At 45.9% G+C, this 22,177-nt stretch overlaps 1 protein-coding gene across 1 annotated transcript in view; it reads right to left on the bottom strand.

Annotated features, from left to right (window-relative positions):
* Positions 1–541: 541 nt before the first annotated feature.
* The window catches only part of LOC119179115 (signal peptide peptidase-like 2B), a 47,715-nt gene continuing 26,079 nt past the window's right edge, over positions 542–22,177 (bottom strand). Inside the window, exons 8-15 of the mRNA XM_075870072.1 lie at positions 21,510–21,606; positions 20,570–20,765; positions 19,681–19,755; positions 18,860–18,907; positions 13,877–14,030; positions 12,361–12,438; positions 4,528–4,682; positions 542–613 (exon numbers count right to left, since the gene is read on the bottom strand). Coding sequence (XP_075726187.1) covers positions 542–613; positions 4,528–4,682; positions 12,361–12,438; positions 13,877–14,030; positions 18,860–18,907; positions 19,681–19,755; positions 20,570–20,765; positions 21,510–21,606 — 875 coding nt within the window. The remainder of the gene's footprint in view (positions 614–4,527; positions 4,683–12,360; positions 12,439–13,876; positions 14,031–18,859; positions 18,908–19,680; positions 19,756–20,569; positions 20,766–21,509; positions 21,607–22,177) is intronic.

Below are 22,177 nucleotides of genomic sequence, written 5' to 3' on the forward strand. Positions count from 1 at the left end.
GAAAGAAGGATATCAACGTGTTTAGCTCGCTACATTGTTTAATGTGCAATTATATGTATGTAGAGTATTTTGAGAGACGAAAGCATCGCATCTCCGCATTCCAAAGTTGTCAGATTTGCGTCCTGTAGGAGCCCTAATGACTGCGTGATAATGGTTACAATGAACACTAAATATGATTAATTTTTATTGTACCTTTCGATTGTATTTATGGTCAATTGCGTGGATTGTCGCACTGTATTTATGGTCTTACGAAGGTATTTTGCAGGGATTCATATTTATACAAACTCTAGTGTCAGCAGAGTGGTAGAGGTGCATGACGAAGTTATGATAAAGAAATTTTGAATGTTACGCATCGTTCTTCAAATATGCATATGATAAGTCATAGAAATGACCAAACAATTGTTCACGCGGTACGTAGGCGTGATCGCTGGAGCAACTTTTCGTGAGTAAAGAAACACTGCATGGCGCCGCCCGCTAATGTGATTCTGTATGATACTGCAGCCTAGAACACCATCTGCACGAGCTGAGCCATCAGGTTGCTCTAGGCGTCGATGGGTTTTGAGGGTTGCTCCGTGCCTGAAACGTCGCCCTCCAAAAGGCTGGGCTCTTCCGGCTGCGATGAAGTGATAGGAATGAATGTTAAAAAATGACACTTTCAGGCATACCAGCTTAGGCCAGTTTGTCATCTATTCATTCTTACGCCATAATGACAAGAATTACGCTTGATGAGTTTAACATGCCGTGTTGTATTGTTTTGAAACTAATTTCAATAATGTCTACTGGGGCGGGGGGGGGGGTGGCTGGAGGTTTGTCTAGCTGAAGTACTTTCAGTTTTTTCTCCAGTTATCTCTTTTCACCTTATATGTCAAATGGTGTAAAGAAACAATTTTTGGTTGATTGTTTCAGTGACCGATTTCTTCATTCATTATTATTTATTATATGTTAATCTTTAATGAAATAATTATTTATTTAATACTGCGCACCTCTTAGGAGACCCACCAAACCATAGGACACAAACGCAAAGTTTCAACTCAATGCAGAAACAAAGCAGGGAGATGCAATCGGGGTGCCTTTCCCCGGCATGAGTGGTTATCGGTATGAACTTGCTAATTATTTTGTAAATGACTTATGACAACCTTTGTTTTTTTGCCACCACGAAGCGCGATTGCATAAAAGCATGATATGTCAGTTCAATATATTCAGTCGAAAGTTCAGGCTTGAGTTCGTGTGCTTGCCCCGCCGCGGTGGTCTAGTGGCTAAGGTACTCGGCTGCTGACCCGCAGGGCGCGGGCTCGAATCCCGGCTGCGGCGGCTGCATTTCCGATGGAGGCGGAAATGTTGTAGGCCCGTGTGCTCAGATTTGGGTGCACGTTAAAGAACCCCAGGTGGTCTAAATTTCCGGAGCCCTCCACTACGGCGTCTCTCATAATCATATAGTGGTTTTGGGACGTTAAACCCCACATATCAATCAATTAGTTCGTGTGCTTCAGTGTTCGTGTTCTAAGCTGTGCGCAATACCGTAATGATGAATGGGCACTAGCAAGGCTCTAGCGGTTTAATACAATTTAGATCCAGCTGTTGCTGTTTGCTAACCAACAATTTTGCAACATAAGAGCTGTAGATGTATGCACTGTCTTTACTTGTTTTCGATGTTTGGTTTGTGTATGGAGAAGTTAAGTGCATAGAGTAACATAGTATGTTAGTCTATGTTAGCTGTACAGCACAACTTCTATTTCTTAACGAAATGTATTCTTTTTGGCCGCTACAGCCTTTGGCTCTCCCATAGTAGATTACGTGTAGTGCCCTAAAGCATTCACAATTTTTCCTAAGCACTGGGCTGGTCTGGGACGGCTTTCTGCTCTTCCGTGGTCGATTACCAAGTGCTTTACACCATTAAACACTCTTTATAAACTAGAAATCTTCAGGGCTTCACCAATGGCACTGAAACGAAATATAAATTTGTCAGATGTCAAAAGCGCTGCACGCTCGTACGAGGTGGTTAGATGTAACTTGTTCGCGTGTATATACCCTCAAGTCTATTCGCTTCAATGTAGCCACATATCTGCGTGCTACTCATTTTGAGGTCAGAGATATCGAGGTTTTGAAATGCCGCTTAGCTACTGTCATGCAAACAGGACAATGCCAGAGAAATTTGGACGATAAATCTGATCAAGAAAGGCAGGACTTAGAATAAAGACACAACGAGAAATGATTACGTCACACCAGTCGTTACTCTTGCTTATTGTTAAGAAATATGTGGAAAAATGAGAAAAGTATGCATAAAACAGATACTCTGCATTTAGTCAATCGGAATTGATAGTCAATTCGATTAGAAGAATGAAAACTTAGAAGCAAAATTTTTTAGTGACAACTAACAACACATACCGCCACAGATAATGAATAAGCACATGACATGATGATAATCAACTTAGCAGTAAGATTGAGGCTCGTTTTTTTAACGTCATAACTTAGCTCTGCCAGGGTGGATATTTGCTTTTTGTTCTCACGCTCACAACACGCCTACCGCTCTGTTATGAGAGTTGCGCTGCTTGCAGTACAGTATCGACAGTGTTAGATTTTCAGAAATACGCAGACCACTTGGCTGCTCAAATTACGAAATGAAGTGGACACTGCATCCGTAAAATCAATTTGGCAGCCTGCGAGACAGTGTTCGGCCGATAGCATTCTTGCCTGAGGGTCGCGTGTGCAAACACCAGCACCTCTGCTAAACAGCTGTCGGAGCTGTCGGAGTGTAATACCGAGGCTCGCACACCAGCATTAGTGAATACTATGGTCTAAACGAAATGGATAATTAGGCTGTTTACGTTCATCCCACAGACTAAGTCAGGTGGTTTCGCCGCGTCTATGATTAGCAACTTCACACCTCAGCAAAAATGCATTTTCACGGATCAAAACACCCATACCATGAAGTCTTGCCAACGGGCCAGCGCCGTCATCATGGCCTGGCACCAATGCCACAAACACCCTTATTACTAAAGAAACCGTGAAATACAAAGCTTACCAGTCAGGGAGCATGCAGTAACAGAAGACATCATCATAAGTGCACGTACGCACCCAGCCACACGCACACACACACAACAAAGCATATTGTAAAATACGTTAGGCTCTTGCACTTTTTTTTCTTTATTTACAGGTTTTATTTCATTTAAACCAAGAAATAATCAACAGATATTACAGCCAGGCATGGGCTCTCAGGATACAAAATAAATACCCAGGTATGTGCATGAGTGTTTCTAACCTGAGAAGCCCAACCAGTTCTGAATGTTGGAGGCTGCACATCAGAGATAATTCGTCTTGGTTATTTCTGCCAATATTTTTTTTCAGCGAAATAACTGCTATACAGCCATAATAGTAATTCCTTATAGAGTTACAACGTCTGCTGAAATCCCTCCTATAAAAAGTTATTTAGCAAAGCGTTTGCGCTTTCATGTCTTACACCAAGCATCCGGTATATCTATAGGTAAGTACCTTAACCCGCTAATCATTGACAGTGGGGATATTTTCGTTTCATGTAAATTGGCATTACATATAAAGAACTGGCGTATAAATACAGAAATCTTTTAATCTAAACTCGCCCAATATTCCGCAATTCTGTAATCGGCAATTCTTGGTTGTTTCCTGGCACGCCGCCATATAGACCCCGGGTGTTTGGATAACGCATAACGCCCTTACCTTCTAAAGAGGGATTTTGTTGAAACATCAAGTCCGTCTCGGCAGATCAGGGGATATGGTGTTTCGCTGCTGGTCCATAGGTCACGCGTTTGATTCCGGCCGGGGCGGTCGCACTTATATGGAGGCGCAATGGCAGAAGACCATGTAAATTGGGATCTCATGGCATGGTAAATAATGCCACATGCTCGAAATTTCCCGAGGCCCCCACTACGACATCTCTCGTTATTATAATCCAGTTTTGGTATATAAAACCCACACATCATTGTTATAAAACATCCATTTTAAAAGCTATTTGTGGAGAAAAAAACTTCCTTACACCCTAACTTCTCAATTATTGTTACTCAAAAGAGAGCTTTGCTTGCTTGAAACCACTATAGTAGTACGCACTGGTTTACAGTGTTGGTAAAGCCTAAGGAACGCTCAGTGCTCATTGAATAATCATGTCGCAACACCGAATACTTACCAAATGACACGACTGCGTAGCCACAGTCACTGTCACTAGTAATGCTAGCCTTTTGTGTGAGACTAACAGGACGCTTCGGTATGTAGCGTCGTCCAAAAACCTTGAGTGCAAACGCTATCCATAACTTCCACTTCCGATCTTTCGGCTTTGGTCCAGCTTATAATTTTCTTTTTCGTATATTGTATTCAAGAACAGTCTGTCGGGCGAGGAAGTCGTAGTCATGAAGTAGTGCTAAGCTGACACGGAACTAAAGAAATGGACGAAAAGGCGGACTAGGCTCTGTCAGTGCTCTTTTTAGCCATTTCTATTGTTCGAGATTAACACATCACCATACGGAAACGAGACGCACACAAACAACTTGAAACACTTGCCATCTTTCCGTTCCATAAGTCGTGGAGCTCGCCTCTGCACTGTGCAATCACCAGCGTAGGTATTACTGTGAACGGTACAAGGTACAAAAGTGCGGGCTGGGCCGTGCGCATCAGGTAGAGGCCGACGAACGTCATCATAAGGCCTAAACCATAGCCTGCAAAACGTGAAACATTGCCGCTAAGTGTTGGTGGGGAACCAGACACCGTAACACACACACACACACACACACACACACACACACACACACACACACACACACACACACACACACACACACACACACACACACACACATATATATATATATATATATATATATATATATATATTCGCGGCAATGTCACGTGTATCTTCAGCGAAAAAAGGACCGATCATTCACTAATGTATCACGACTGCTTCCAGGCTGAAAAATAGTGGTTGTTATATACACGGTTTAAGTGAATCATCTTGGAATGGGAAACAAACAGCACTAAAGACTATTTTTTTAAAGCATTGCACGTAATGTGGCACTGTACTGACAGGGCACAATTGGAGGCGTTCAACGACTCTGTCTTTCTATTAAGAACCCCTGAGAAGACATTTACGGCAATTTTCTGATTTTCTGAAGAGCAAAAAATAAACCTCATCTAAAGGACCACATGGTTACCTTTAATTTATACCTATATGCTAATTAGACGTTTCCTATAAAATGCGAAGTACTTCTTCGCGAACTTTGCCGACTTTGAGTGCATCTATCTATCTATCTATCTATCTATCTATCTATCTATCTATCTATCTATCTATCTATCTATCACTTATCTATCTGGCCACCCATGACTTTTAGCTCTCCTGACGGTTTTGATAATGGTATCGACACCTAAAATGGCATGGCAACACATGACTGTATGACGAGCATTAGTGACTAGTCATAACATGAAAGTCATGATATCTTTGTCGTAATTTTCATGATTTGCTTTTCATGGCCTTGCTCCTCTTGCGTTGGTTTCGCTCACATGCCATATTGTCACGCAGCAAAAGACGACGCAGTTGTCTATAAGGAAAACAAATTTATTGGAGCGGACCTGTGTTCCCCTAACAACTGAAAAAAAATACACAGGCGGCGAAGCAGCGGCCAGCAAAACGACGGGCACGCTAGTGAGCGTCAGCGATCGAATGACGCGGTGTCGGCTGTGCGGGAATTTATATCCCTCGGCGCGAGGGTTTCTCGAATAGTCGAATTGTATCGGGATAGCCGTGATAACGTTTGTTAGAAACGCTGTTCGTTCGATAACAAACAACGCTTGAAGCGTTGTTCGATAGCGTTTGTTCGAAACGCTGTGGTAGCGTTTGTTCGAAACGCTGTGAAAACGGTGATAGCACTGGCCGGCGTAGCCAGGCCGAAAAAACAAAACACAAATAAACAAACCCAATGCATGGTTCGCGGCATTACCCCCCCCCCCTTCTAAGAGTGCATCGACCCGATGCTAACATAAGGGACAGTCCACACAAATTAAAAGTTCTATCGTCCGTAGAAAGGTTTTAAGCGAACCACATGGACGACTTCGAGCCGCGTGCGTCGTCGTGATGTACGGGAGTCCCCATCGGGGATCACTTCGTACGTTAGTTCGCCAACACGTCGTGGAATCTGGTAGGGTTCGAAATAGCGTCGTAGAAGTTTCTCACTCAGTCCACGTCGTCGAATGAGAGTCCAAACCCACACACGATGTCTAGGATGGTACTCGGCGTCTCGGCGTCGGAGATTGTAGCGTCCGGCATCCACCAGTTGCTGGTCCGTTATACGAGCTCGAGCGAGCTGGCGGGCCTCCTCCGCACGTTGGAGGTATCCTTGGACGTCGGCGTTGAGGTCGTCGTCTTCTACGTGCGGAAGCATGGCGTCGAGCATCGTAGTCGACCGTCTTCCGTAGACGAGCTCGAACGGTGTCATCTGCGTGGTTTCTTGAATAGCCGTGTTGTACGCAAACGTGATGTACGGGAGGACTTCGTCCCACGTCTTATGTTCAACGTCGACGTACATAGACAGCATATCCGCGATTGTCTTATTGAGCCATTCCGTTAGTCCGTTCGTTTGGGGGTGGTACGCCATCGTTCTTCGGTGATCTGTGTTGCTGTAGCGTAAGATTCCTTGCATGAGCTCCGCAGTGAAGGTCGTTCCGCGGTGAGTGATTAGGACCTCAGGGGCTCCATGTCGCAGCACAATTTGGTTAATAAAGAACTTTGCAACTTCTTGCGCAGTTCCCCTAGGAAGAGCGGTGGTCTCTGCGTAGCGTGTCATGTAGTCTGTCGCTACGACGATCCATTTGTTCGTGGATCGAGATGTAGGGAACGGGCCCAGAAGGTCCATTCCGATCTGTTGGAAGGGCCTCGTTGGGACGGCGATCGGCTGCAGAAGTCCGGCTGGTCTCGTCGGTGGTGTTTTTCGTCGCTGGCAGTCACGGCAGCACCGGACGTAGTGGGTGACATCGGATGTAAGGTGGGGCCAGAAGTATTTCGCCTTGATTTTTGTAATCGTGCGAGCTGTTCCGAGATGTCCGGAAGACGGGTCGTCGTGGCACGCTTCCGAAATTTCGTCACGAAGGTCTGCGGGGATGACAAGTAGATAATTCGTTCTCGTACCGGGGTTGAAATTCTTCTTCTCTAAGAGGGAGTTTTTGAGGCTTGCTGGTAAGTTGCGCTTGAACGCCCTAGGCACGGCGACGTTGCGTCCTTTGAGGTAGTCGATCATGGCGCGGAGGTCAGGGTCGGCACGCTGCTGAGCGGCTAGGTCGCTCTCAGTCACGACTCCGAAGAACGCGCTGTCTTCATCGGAGTCCTGTGGTGGTGGGTCGACGGGGACGCGGGACAGGCAGTCGGCGTCGGAGTGTTTCCTGCCGGATTTGTAGAATATTGTAACGTCAAACTCTTGCAGGCGCAAGCTCCATCGCCCAAGACGGCCAGAGGGGTCCTTCAAATTGGCGAGCCAACACAGCGCATGATGATCTGTCACAACCTTAAATGGTCTACCTTAGACGTATGGGCGAAATTTTGAAATGTCCCATATGATATCCAGGCAATCTTTCTCGGAGGCCGAGTAGTTTCTCTCCTCCTTCGACAGACCACGGCTTGCATGGGCGATTACCTTTTCGTAACCGCTTTGCTTTTGGACGAGGACGGCACCCAAACCGATATCACTGGCGTCCGTGTGCATTTTCGTTTCGGCGTTTTCGTCGAAATGAGCGAGCACGGGCGGGTTTTGCAGGCGTTGTTGCAGCTCGCAGAATGCCTTTTCTTGGTCGTTTTCCCAGCTGAAAGGGGTGCTTTCTTTCGTCAGGCGCGTGAGTGGCTTTGCAATGCGTGCGAAGTTTGCGGCGAAGCGCCGGTAGTATGCACACAGTCCGAGAAACCTTCGCACACCCTTCTTATCTTTCGGCCTTGGGAAGTTCGCAATGGCTGATGTTTTTGCTGGGTCAGGTAGGACTCTCGCGGCGTTCACGACGTGACCCAAGAACTTGAGTTCCTCGTACGCGAAACGGCACTTCTCAGGCTTCAGCGTTAACCCCGACGTACGAATGGCCTCGAGTACAGATTCCAACCTTGTGAGTTGTTCATCGAAAGTCCGGGCGAATACGACAACGTCGTAGAGGTATACGAGGCAAGTGTGCCACTTCAAGCCTGCTAGCACAGTGTCCATGACTCTCTGAAACGTTGCGGGCGCCGTGCACAGCCCAAACGGCATCACATTGAACTCGTATAGACCGTCCGGGGTTATAAATGCAGTCTTTTCTCGGTCTCTCTCGTCCACTTCAATTTGCCAGTAGCCGGTCTTCAGATCCATGGATGAGAAGTACTTGGCGTGGCAGAGGTGGTCGAGGGCGTCGTCGATTCGTGGCAGGGGGTACACGTCCTTTTTGGTGATTTTGTTTAGTCTCCGGTAGTCAACGCAGAATCTTAAAGTGCCATCTTTTTTCTTCACGAGTACAACCGGCGCAGCCCACGGACTTTTTGATGGCTGTATTATGTCGTCGCTGAGCATGTCATCAACTTGAGTCCGGATGGCTTCGCGCTCGTGTGAAGAAACGCGGTACGGTGACTGTCTGGTTGGTCGGGCTCCATCTTCGGTTATTATCCGGTGCTTCGCCAAAGGTGTCTGACGTAACTTCGAGTTCGAAGAAAAACACTCGCTGTAGCGACGGAGCAACTCCAGTAATCTGTCCCGATTTTCTTGCGACAGCGCCGGGTTCAGGTCAAAAGGACGTGGCAGCCTGGAAGCATCTGCGCGTGCGCGTTCAAAGGTGGCGACCGCAATCACTTGACTCGCTTCTTGTGTTTCTTCGAGGAACGCGATTGCAGCGCCCTTGTTTAGAAGCTGGTACTCCTCGGTGAATTTGGTGACCAAAACGTGGGATCTGCGTTGCTTAAACCGCGCAATGCCTCTTGCGACAGACACACCGCGGTCTAGAAGCAACCTTTGGTCAGTCTCCACGATAGCATCGACGTCAAGAGCAGCACCTTCACAATAGACGGCGATCATCAAGCTTGCGCGGGGTGGCAGGGTGACGTGATCGTCGGCGATCCTTACAGCAGCACGGTGTCCGAGGTTCGGCTGCGGCGTCGTCAGTGATCGGAAGAAAACGTTATCGACCTGGTCTGCAGATCAATTATTGCGCCATTGTCTGTCAAAAAGTCCATTCCGAGAATTACGTCGCGGGAGCAGTTAGGCAAAATGACGAACTCCGAAGGGTAGGTAGTGCCGTCTATGGTGACGCGCGATGTGCACATTCCACTTGGGGTCACGAGGTGGCCTCCTGCTGTGCGTATGTGCAGACCGTCCCATCTAGTCATAACTTTCATTAGCTTGGACGCGAATGGCCCGCTCATGACCGAATAGTCGGCTCCCGTGTCGATGAGGGCGACTACGTCAAGGCCGTCGATGGACAACTGGACGTCGGATGCCGCTTTCCTCGAATTTCGGATGCGTCGGGGCGTCGTATCGCAGCTTGCACGTGTTGATGGTCGGGCACTATGCGTCGTCATCGTCGTCTTCTCAGCGGCAGGCTTCGTCATTTCGGGTACGCGTCGCGCAGCGTAGCTGTCATCGTTTTCGGGCGTCTCGTCAGGGTGTCGTCGGGTCGTCGGGATGAGGGCATGTCGTGAATCACGGTCTTGCGTCGTTGAAGGGTTTTCATTTTCTCGCCGTTGTGCAACTTCACCTCCAGAAGTTGCTGCTTTTAGTTTCCTCCTCGTGGGCTGGGGGACCTTCCACGGGCGAAGTCAGCATGGCTACGACAGTTGGGGGATTGGTACGGGTAGGGCGACGGCAGACGGTTGAAACGGGATGGTCCACGGCTGGTGTTCGACAAGTATTCTTCGATCTCAAATGGGTGCTGGGCGGCTCGCGGGTGGGGCGCGTCGACGGAGAACCCACGCAAACCCAGCCTCTTGTACGGGCAGCGGCGGTAGACGTGGTCGGCCTCTCCGCAGTGGTAGCACAGCGGACGATTATCTGGCGTTCGCCACACCTCGGTCTTCTTGGGCGCCTGGTTTCGGGTTACAGGGGGTCGGGCGGGCGACATTGGGCGGCGGTACGGCGGGGCCTCTTGATAACTGGTTGGGACGGGTCGGGGTCGACGAGCAGCAGCGGAGTAGGTCATCGCTTGTGGTTCGCAAGATGCTTCCGACGGCGTGGAATTTCCCAGTGCTTGCTGAACCTCCTCGCGGACGACGTCAGTGAGGGAGGCGACTTGGGGCTGCGGCGTTGCTGGGAACAATTTCCTCAGTTCCTCGTGAACGACGGCGCGGATGGTCTCCCGCAAGTCTTCTGTCGCCAATCCAGGGGCGTTTACCGGGTTCACCGAAAGGGTGTTGAGTGGTCTATCGTATTACCACGAACGCATATCCAAGGTCCTCTCGATCATCGAAGCCTCGGTGACGAACTCAGCGACGGTCTTAGGGGGGTTGCGGATGAGTCCAGCGAAGAACTCTTGTTTAACTCCCCGCATCAGAAAGCGCACCTTCTTCTCTTCTGCCATTTCGGGGTCAGCTCTCCGGAACAGCATCTTCATCTCCTCAGCGAACAGTACAACACCATCGTTAGGGTGTTGCATTCGCGTCTCCAACAAAAGGGCGGCTCGTTCATTCCGCACAACCGTAGGGAATGTTTTGAGAAATTCGCTCTTAAAGACAGTCCAGTCGGTTAGGGAGCCTTCATGGTTCTCAAACCACGTTCGAGCTGCATCCTCCAAATAGAAGAAGACATGACGAAAAGTTTCTTCGTCATCCCACCTGTTAAAGATGCGGATGCGCTCCAGCTTCTCCAGCCACTCTTCCGGGTCTTCACCAGGAGATCCTCGGAATGATGGGGGCTCACGAGGTTGTTGCAGAACGACGGGAGGGTTGGTAGCGCTGGTCATGGTGCCTGCGTTGATCATCGTGATTTTTACGTCTTCTTTCCTTTTTTAATCCCGGAGTAGTCCAAACTCTGGCTGAAGGCCTTGCTGTCGGCGGCTGACAAGAGTTGGGCGTGCTTGTCGGCTTGGCAATTGCTTAGGGTTCATGTACCCCGCACCTCCACCAGATGTCACGCAGCAAAGGACGACGCAGTTGTCTATGAGGAAAACAAATTTATTGGAGCGAACCTGTGCTCCCCTAACAACTGAAAAAAATACACAGGCGGCGAAGCAGCGGCCAGCAAAACGACGGGCACGCTAGTGAGCGTCGGCGATCGAATGACGCGGCATCGGCTGTGCGGGAATTTATATCCCTCGGCGCGAGGGTTTCTCGAATAGTCGAATTGTATCGGGAAATGCCGTGATAGCGTTTGTTAGAAACGCTGTTCGTTCGAACAGCGTTTCTAACAAACAACGCTTGAATCGTTGTTTCTATCGAACAACGCCTGAAGCGTTGTTCGATAGCGTTTGTTCGAAACGCTGCGGTAGCGTTTGTTCGAAACGCTGTGAACACGGCGATAGCACAAGCCGGCGTAGCCAGGCCGAAAAAACAAAACACAAATAAACATATCCAATGCATGGTTCGCGGCAATATTGCAAAACTGCTAATATATGACATGATGGCATGGCGAACATAAGTGACAAACCCTAGCGTGAAAATTATGACATGCATGTCATGTAAGTTATGACTACATGACACGATCATGGTGCCCTCACAATTGTTTCGCTAGCTTCACATAAACGGAATTCCATATTACGTGACGTGAATGGACGAGCAAGGTGTATGACTGCTGCTAACATGATAATCATAAGATGAGTGAGATGTAAGAACATGACTACATGCCACGCTCATAATTCGCTTGAGGCTGTTTTTCTATTTTTACATATACTGACACGTCCAAGCTTGATAATCATGACATGCGTTTCATGTAAAACATGAGTACGTGCTACGCTCATAGTGCCCTTGCGGTCATTTCGCTCGTTTCACATATACAAAGTTGGGCGTTACGTGATGTCATTGGATGGCGAAGGTATATATAATAATCATCATACGCGTGTCATTAAAATATGGTGGCTGCATGCTACGCTCATAGCCTGCTCGCGGCCCTTTCACTAGCTCCACATATATACCAAATTTGGTATCACGTGACGTGAATAGACGACGAAAGAAAATGACATGTCCAAACATAATAATAATGGCATGGAAGTCATGTATGGCATAATTTATTACCGCGTCGTAACGTTGGGTTGATTTTAAAGTGACATATCGACCTTTCTTTTTTGTGCTTCGCATATCATCGATTCCTACTGTACATCGGATCCGCCAATTTTTTCCCTCCCTCTATATTGCTGTATATTAAGAAACAATATATTAATTGAGCGAGACACAAAGTTCTAGAAGATGCTTACATATTAAGGCCACCGGGAAGTACAGACAGCCGCCAACAGAGATGAGGTCAAAGCCACGCAGAAATGCGACCAGCAGTCCTGCGTAAAGGGTCAGCACAGCATTAAATTTCGGCACGCTTTCATTGTGCAACTTTGACCCAAGTTTTCTTGGCAGTGCGGTGGACACGACATAAATGACTGCGACTCAACTTTCTAGCCTCGATACTCTCGCTGAGACCAAATTCACGCGGCCTACCAAAATTTCCTGCGATCTTGACGCATACAATGCAAGCCCTACAAATGCTTACGTCCACGTAAGCATAGCGCTTAACCGGAGAGTCGAATTCATTATTCCAATGGTGGACAATTTCGGAAATTTTGAGTAATATTTCATTCAAACACTCGTTTTTTGTATTCATTTGCAAGTTTACACTCGTGCACGACTTCTTGTTCTACAACATACGCAGCTGCTGTACGAGTACTGCGGCAAAGGAACATGCGCCGACTATCTCCTTTAATGCTTAGTATAAACCTACAATGAACCCTTGTCAGTGCAAGAGGATGGAAAGTTGGGCAAGTTGGTTTGTTTCCTTTTCACCTTTTGTTTGCCTGTCCACTGTGTGCGCGCCCAAGCGTTACCAAGATCGTCTAGCTATATATTGGCTTTGTTTAAACAAAAAGTGCTGCTTACCCGCACCTCCTTGTAGCCTCTATGTTCCATACACTTCGCCAATACAACATGAAATTATTTTTATTTATGATAGGCTGCTCGAACACTCCATCTGCCAATCGCTTTTTCAGCTGTCCGCCTTCAACCATCATCATCATCATTATCACAATAGGTCTAACTATGCCCACTGCAAGACTAAGTCCTGTCAAGCCCATCCTGTGCTTGCTTCAGCCATGTACGTTATACCCATAAATTTACGCCCACCTATCTCACTGCCAATGCTTGCTTTGTTTCGGAATAGAGTCGGTTATGACCAGTTTAGAAAAACTGTTTTTTATTATGACCAAGGAGGTTGTTTTGCCTTTATGCACATGTCCATGGCCATTTGTTCATGTGGATTTTGACTAAGAAGTTTTTAACCCTGATTTGTTCTGTGACCCACTAAGGCTTTGTTCTTGTCTCTTTAGAGAGCAGAATTAGGCAGGTCACTCAAATGAGGGCTTTTCGAACGGTAATAGGACTATATACTCTCGAAGGAACCATTCATACAGTGACTGCTTGTGGTCATGGGGGAGTTTCCGAATGGCGTACGTAAAGCGTTACCTACGCTTTTAATTGTAGTCGCTGCCACTGCGCGTGCCTAATACCGCTAATGACCATGAGCGTTTGCGGTCCGCCCGCAGAAAATTTTAAATGCGGCCCGCATAGCCCATTTGCTCTTCCTCACCATGCTAAGTGTCTCTGGGGGACAAACGCTATTCGAGAACTCATATGGCGCCCATATGCAAACGCTACGCCCACAACGCCAGCTAAGTTAGCGTATTCTATTAGACAACTTTCCTCTATTGGCAGAGAGCCGTTGCTTACCTGGTACGAGTATATCGCCGAAACCGAGAAGCGAGTACGGGTTCAGGCATGGAGATATATCCTGGTTTCCGTACCGCGGGACTCGCATCAACATCGGTATCTGCTCCTTGGAGCCACCACCACGGGCAACTTCAACCATAATGCTGTCGCCTTTCTGCGGGCAAATAATTCATACGTTATATTTATCGCAATAAAGAGCATGTCTAAAAGCGAAGGGATAAGCTGTACTAAGGGACTTTCAAGCTTACTTGAAATGAAAAATAAGCGTGCACAAATGAATGAGCCGGCTAAAGCAAGAACCTTCTTGTGGAAATTAACGTTGGTAATCCCAAAGTTTACAACAAATTTATCTAACAATGACAAAAAAACGAAAACTAAAACAGGCCTAAACAGCCTGGACATCCTCAAAATATAGGTAGCTGCTTCGATGATAATAATAAAGTACGTTGTGCTAAAAGAAAAAAAAAGTTAGGCTTTAATTACCATTTCTATTACTATGTTCAAGGGCAGACTTTTGAAGATATGTATATGTTGAAACGTTTATACAAACATTTAAGGGAGGCCAGACAAGTGTAGAGTACGAAACTCTAGGAGGAGTAGGTTTGCTACCGTTCACATGAGAGCCTAATTACTCGTATCGCTATCAAATGAGACAATTGATTGCATCTCAATTAGAAGAACATGCAAGAAAACTTGAACGCATAGTCACGGCCAGTACAAAAGAACATCGTCATGCTATCTATATCCCATGCACCGTTTAGCGGTAGCCGCGCCGTTTACTGAATTGTTCGCGCACTATTCACCAAGCGGAGGCAAGGACTTGGCGAAGGACGACTTCTCATCCCTTCAAATCTTCTTGGTCCTCTTGACTTTCCTCTTACTTGACATTCTTGATATGGGGTCCAGAAGTTATTGCACCCCGCAGAAATGTTATGTGATACGGCAATCGAACCCAGTGCTCGTCAGCACGTAAAGGTCAGCCCAAATTGCGGAGCTCACTGGGGCTCTCATAAAATTTATTTTACCGGTAAGACCCACTCGGACTCTGACTCACCAAAACTTTCCTCATGAACTTACTTGAACTCACAATCGTTGAAATTGTTCTCAACCGGACTCACTTAGACTCAGAATCACGACCCACTCTAGGTCTGGGTGAATCGACTCGGCCCACTCTAGTTCTGGGTAAGACTATCGTTTTCTGACCATGGCTTCGATGCTCGTCAACAGTAATGCCTCGCATATTCAGTGCTCTACTTAACACTTTTTCGTTCTCGTAGGTCTAATTAATGGTGTCAATTTGGTAAGAGTGTATTTATGGGGGAGATCACTCAGGAGATTTTTTACCGAGAATTTAACAAGTTCTGCGAGTGGAACACCAAAGCACACTCTCGCTTACCCCCCGTAACTTGCAACCCTGTTCAATGAATATTTACCAGGCCTATAAACGCTACTACATCGAAACATGTTTGAGAAGTGTGTACATTCTAGAGCGGGCGCCGGGCTGATCAATGAATATTTACCAGGCCTATAAACGCTACTACATCGAAACATGTTTGAGAAGTGTGTACATTCTAGAGCGGGCGCCGGGCTGATAGTAATGCTGAAATGGAGTAGTTATCACCGTATTTCGGCACCTATAACGTGGAGCTCACTGGTACTCACTCAAGAAATGTAATTTGCGCTTACAGCTGACTCGGACTTAGACCCACCAAACTCTTCCGCAACCAGACTCACCACTTCATACCAGTCCTAGTAAGTCTGATTGACTCACGAGTGAGTTTGCCGATCAGTGTCAGCAGGAGGCAATCACCGTTACGCTGTCTCCACGGGTTCAGTAATACATTGTCCAAATAACGTAGATTTCAATCATAAAATGCGGCAGATCCCACGTACCTGAGAATCAACGTTATGTGAAGCATGCGGAGGGAAGGTGACCGTGCTGCAATTTTTTTACTGAGCGACACGTCATGAAATGACGCTAAATATATGCACTAATGCTACACGCACAGAGATATGTTGAAGAGTTTCAGGTACTTATATAACCAGTTGTTTGCACTTGCGCACCGATCCCAACTGTAACATGCCTATAAGCAACACCATAAAATGATATGAAGCGCTGATGCTCGCGAGGATGCTGACCCTAGGCACCGCTACATAAATCAGCTTCAGCGCATGGCAACTAACCACAAAGGACGTTAGCCCGGCCTACGTCTGTATCAAAGGACTACATATGTAATGTTTCTAAAATTGGGTAGGCAGCAGCATGCACTATTGACGTTTCACGAAGATTAGCGTCTATTTGAAAAGTAGTTCTGATACTTGGCGTAGCTGTGTGGTAAAATTCTACATTGCCACGTAGAATGCTTGGGTTCAATTCCAGCTGAGACCCTGACATTTATTCCTCACATTCTTCGGATTGACGCTACCGATGTCGCGTATTTCTTGTCCCTGTAAGTTCTTGTCGTTTATGAATAGATACTAAGTGTGAATCACCTGTGACACATAGCCGCATACCAGTGGCACATACCCACCTGTGGGTATGTGCCACTGTCTGGCAGGAAGTGTTTGACGATGTACGCGACAGGATTGTGACATTATTTATGTCTTGACCAGCGCGTCATACTCGTCAAATCATCTTACCCTGCCGTGCTAATCATGTCAAGTTAAGGGGGTGACAACGAGAGCACCCGAACGTAAGCGGCTCGATAGATAGATAGATAGATAGATAGATAGATAGATAGATAGATAGATAGATAGATAGATAGATAGATAGATAGATAGATAGATAGATAGATAGATAGATAGATAGATAGATAGATAGATAGATAGATAGATAGATAGATAGATAGATAGATAGATAGATAGATAGATAGATAGATAGATAGATACGCTGAAAGTCGCCAAAGTTCGCTAGGAAATGCTTCGCATTTAATAATATTAATAATAATCAATGTTCAGGTTTAACGCGCCACAACCAAGATGTGATAATGAGGTACGCCTTAAGAAGGGACTCCGTATCTATTTAAACTACTCGGGATGCTTTAGAGTTCACATAAGCTTTGCACTTGGCTCCCATCGAAATGAGGCAGCCCTGACCGAGAATCGAACCCACGTCTTTTAGTTTAGCAGCGTAAAGCGAGCTAGCTATCATGGCGGGTGCATGAAACCCATTCTCAGCTACAATCAATGAAAAAGTTAACAAGGTTCAAATTAAGAAGTTGGACCATGGCCTGCGCCACAGCCTAGATGCGATGATCGTAGTCGTAATACGTCTGTGGTAATCTGAATTAGATCTGGCCGCTCGAGGTTTCTCAGCGTGTGCCTCAATCTTCTAGTACAAAGTAGTTTTTGCGTTCCAGGCTGGTTTCCCTTGCAGCTTTTCTGTTAGCTAAATGAAGTTTTACCTTCCCCTCTACCATCATTCATTGAAAGAATCACCATATTGTCGGGCCTATCAGCGTAACAATAGCTGCTAAAGACAATGAATTGGTTTAGATTGATAGTGTTCTTTAAAACTCTTTTGTCGTTAGTCTCAGAACTATAAGTTCAATATAAGAAGAGGAAGTCAAGATCAAACTACCACTCTCAAATTTCGCTTCGAAATTTGAGCTTGTTAAGTCTTGAAATTCAAAGTGAAATTGTGGCATTTCAGCCGCACTAAATCGACGAAATTTCTCTAAATTTAGTGCGTTAAGTCTCGGCTACATTAGAAGACATTGTACTTCGTATTTATTGTTTAATAGCTCTGTAGGCCTTAGTAAATACCATGAAAATTTAGGACATCATGACCTTTGGTGCAATAAATTCAAGGGGTTGCCAACCAAAATTTTTTGAGGTAGTTTGTTGATTACCAAGCGTCCTGTTTAGGCGAGCGCAGTGATCTTGAAATTGTTAGTGGGTGATCTGCTAACGAAAAAAAAATCGTTTCCCTCTTTGGAGTCCCCACTAAATTACCACCGCGAGTAAAGTGAACTATGTCGTCACGTGAGGCTTATATATTGAATGTAACACGAAGCGATCTCGACGCGGTGTAATAAAGAAGCGCACCGTGAAGAGCTCAGCCGTATCGTCAGTGCTATGCAGGAGGCGCTTATGCTGGACGTTGTTAGTGTTCACGCTAGCTAGGCTTACGATCGTATACCCTCTCCTATCAGATTATCGGTTGACGAGAGCGTGTCTCAGCTCATTGTCACAAGGGTGACACAAATTTTCACAAATGCTTCATTTCGTATCTTATTTTTATGTAACCGGCACCTTACACTGCCTTCAGCAAATTACGCTCGTATGTCTGAGAGCCCGTTATTTTAGCACCTTCCGACAAGCTTTAGCACGCAACGCCAACACTATAGTTTATTCGGGAACAAAGCTCGCCATTACCGATGACGCATGAAACTTCGATCTCACAAATATGAAACGCCGATCCATTTGAGGACTGTTCAGAACATCCGACAGCCGACGACATTTCTCGCTGCTATCAGTGTACAGGAGGCATTGCTTGTACCAACGCCGACTAAATTTCAAGGCCGAAAGGCTGCCGCAGTGACGTCAGAGGGTCGGGGCCCAGTTACGCCGCGAACGCGGCGGAAAGCCTGTGTTTTGTTTACGTTTTAGGAGAACCAACCCTCCCACTCTCGCAGCTGCTGCGGCTGGATTGGGCCGAATAAAAGATGTGGAAAAAAAAAAAGTCTTACTGAGCATGCTCAGTTGGGCAACTGGGCCCCCAACCTCTGACGTCACTGCGGCAGCCTTTCGGCCTTGAAATTTAGTCGGCGCTGCTTGTACTCCAACTTTTCGTTTGCCGAGCGCAAGAACGCCCAAATAAAACAATTGCGTCTTTGACAGACTTGCTGGAACACTTTCATTGTCCCACCCGGTGAAAGTGTCAGGTAGAAAAAACTTGGTACGTAGCACATTCTCCAGGTGACGGGACAACGCGCTGCGTACAAATAACTTACGTATACCTAACAACAGAAAAACGCTTACCCCAGTGGCGTTTACGAAGCTCGTCGTTGTGTTGTGCATCATTGCTGGCTGTAAACGTCAAAGGTAGGTTATTTGTTTGGACTAACAGATCAAAATGCCAAGAACGGTATTTGTATTGACTGTATGCCAATGTGAATATTAATAATAACAATTATTATTATTATTATTATTATTATTATTATTATTATTATTATTATTATTATTATTATTATTATTATTATTATTATTATTATTATTATTATTATTATTATTATTATTATTATTATTATTATCATTATTATTATTATTATTATTATTATTACATATGCTGTTTCTAAAGAAAGTGGTACACATATCACGCCTGCCGATCCACAAATAGAGTTTCAGCGACACTGCTTGGCAGGAGTGGAAAACGGCAATATTTTAAATTGTACATTTGCTTATATACCAAAACACAACAATAAAAATGGCCCAGGAAAGAGAATAGCCTGTTTGTTTAAGACAATAAATAAATCATTCGTCTGATATTATTTTTAAGTTATGTTTAGTCTGGGTGCGCAGTCCGTAGTCGTGCAGGTAAAATGTAATAACTTTCAACATTCAGGGACCGAAGCTGCGACATTGGTATAATGCGTCGCACTATGTAAACGTACTTCTGTAGGAGTAAAATACAAGAACCCTCGTGACGGTCTTTAAGTCTCGGCATCAGCTTGTGAACGCCCGTAAAAGTAATTCTCTGCGTTTTATGGTGATTGGACGACACGTATACAGGCAAATATAGTGTTCATTACAAAATTCGTGAAATATGAAATCACGCAAAAAATATAAACTGCCCGACTCACCGGAATGAAATGCGGTGTAAGAAATACGAAGAATATATCGTAGAAAAACAGAATCGACAAAAGCATCGTGCATATCTGAAAAATAAAATACGCACTCAATAACGCTATCTGCGGCACATAATTCACAAAACACACTTAGTATGTGAAACCTTCAGCGAGCCTCCTCAATTGAAGAATCAAGAACTTGGCTATATATCACATAGATACAGGTTTGCCGGCGTTGGGATCTCAATAATGAATAGTATAACATTATGCATGTGCTTAAAAATATGAAATTAGCAATGAAGAAAGCTTTGTCTTCACATGACACTCGTTAAGTAACTTCAAAGTTGTCAGTGAATGGCTGAATATAAACTTACATGCACGCACCTGCCGTGGTTTTTCCAATCAAACTGATACACAATAACATCCTGTCAAAAAGCTAAGGTACAGCACGTACAGAACACGTGACAACACGTATAAAACACATGTGGCAAAATCGTTATATCGTCGGGGTGCTCACTATAGATCTTTGGCTTGATTGGGGACAGAATTTTTTTTTTGTGGGGGGGGGGCGGGGGCTTAAGAAAAAGGAGAAGAAATGACACAGGGACTTAGCGACCGTAACTTCCTCAATGGAACGCAAAAAAAGGGGGGGGGGATATATACGTCTTTGAACGCGCTCATCCGTCTCCACTGACGCACTTAGGGTACGTTATACCTACATTAAGGCTACGATGCTAAAAATTTCTAAACACATGCTGCTTGCTTGCGCAGACATTTCGTAAGTGGACTTGTCTTCTTCGAAAAGTTTACATGTCTAAACGTCATCTCGATCACACAACCCATGTTTAAAGATTTTTTCATCGCAACCTTCCAACTTCCCCGTACCGCCGTCCTTCGGATCTACCTTAAGGTTTGGCATTCGAACCACGCGCAGGATGTACACGCTGAAGCAGACGCCCAGCAAGTCCTGCATAATCCAGGAGAGCGGGTGGTGCCTGATGTAGATCCAGAAAGCGGGCACCGCCATGGCGGCGAGAAGCACGAGTGCCTGCCGCACCTCGAGCGAACCGTGGAAGCAGGGTACGGCGCCATCCGGAAGCCTGCACGTGTCGGTCAACTACAGTGGGTGCGTTGAGCAGAAGACAGGCTGTTGAGTAGAACGAAGAAAAGCTTATGGTAAATAACCTGGGTGGTCAAATCAGGAGCTATTTCATTTTTCTTTTAGCAGCGAAGCTCCTTACACCCGCACTTTGCTGTCGCTGTCACCGTCGTCACCAGCGAAGCTTCCATCGCCGCACAAGCGCGCCGGAAAAAACGACAGGTGCACTCCCGCTGTGCTGCACACTGCAGGCATGTTGGCAGGTGGCTCGCTCGCACCGCACACTCGCTCGTTCAGTCGTTATTCCCGCCACCGAGCGCAGGAGACGCTCTCCCTACCCAATCCCCAACTTACCGCCATCATGAACGCCAGCAGCGATATCACAAACATATTCGTATGCGCCCCATTTCTTAGGAAGCTTTGCTATCCGGTTGTATTCGTACAGGAAACAACTGTTAGTTATGGCCTTCTGCCCTCTCTTACAGTCGGACCCTTCAGTGTTTTTATGACGTCAAATAAGTTAGCTAATAAGTTATTGAATAACTTTACGTCACACATTCAGTCAGTTGAAGTTTTATATATTTGAAGGTTGAACTATTGACCTGGAGATCTAAAATGTCTATTCGTAGCTTGCTGCAAACGAGGAAAATCATTACGAAGGCGTCCGATTCATATTAAGCAATGAATCTGCGCGCACCAATCTTATCAATTTGGATTCTCTCTGTACGTGTAAGAGACTGCCTACCTGCCAGTGCCGCAGGGCATCTTGTAAGCCAGCGGCTCCAGAACGCCGAGAACGGCGACGGATGCGGACAACACGAACATACCGTGAATGAAGTAAACTGTCAGAAAAAAAATTCAGGCTTTTCACTACCACGGCCGGACTGGAAAGGCACGCGAACGTACACAGAACGACGATAGTTATAGCGCGAGAACAAAACGACGACACAGAGACAAGAAGGACACGAAAGACACGAGACCTTCTTGTCTCTGTGTCGTCGTTTTGTTCTCGCGCTCTAACTATCGTCATGCCATACCAACTAGCCCCAGCTGCCACACTTCTAATACAGAGAACGCGCGTTTCTAGTCCGGCTGTGGCACTACATGCCACATAACCGTATAGTGTTATGAGGCGCTATCATAGTAACTAAGTGTGATAGAGAGTGTATGCTATCGACGATCAGAGCAACCGGGAACAGAAGATTGTAATAAAGAATAATGTCACACATAATGAGGCATTCATGCTTTTGACGATCACCAAGAATTTATTTCTATTGTACAGAGAAAGAACACGAGCCTTCCGTCTGGACTTGTGCATAATATAATGGCCTGTGCTTATTTAGGAAAATTTGTTGCTTGGCCAGTTCGTTCATTTTCATATTATACATTTGGTTATCCTTTCTAGTGCCTTAA

The sequence above is a fragment of the Rhipicephalus microplus genome, chromosome 7, assembly GCF_043290135.1.
Source record: "Rhipicephalus microplus isolate Deutch F79 chromosome 7, USDA_Rmic, whole genome shotgun sequence".
NCBI classification, from domain to species: Eukaryota; Metazoa; Arthropoda; class Arachnida; order Ixodida; family Ixodidae; genus Rhipicephalus; species Rhipicephalus microplus.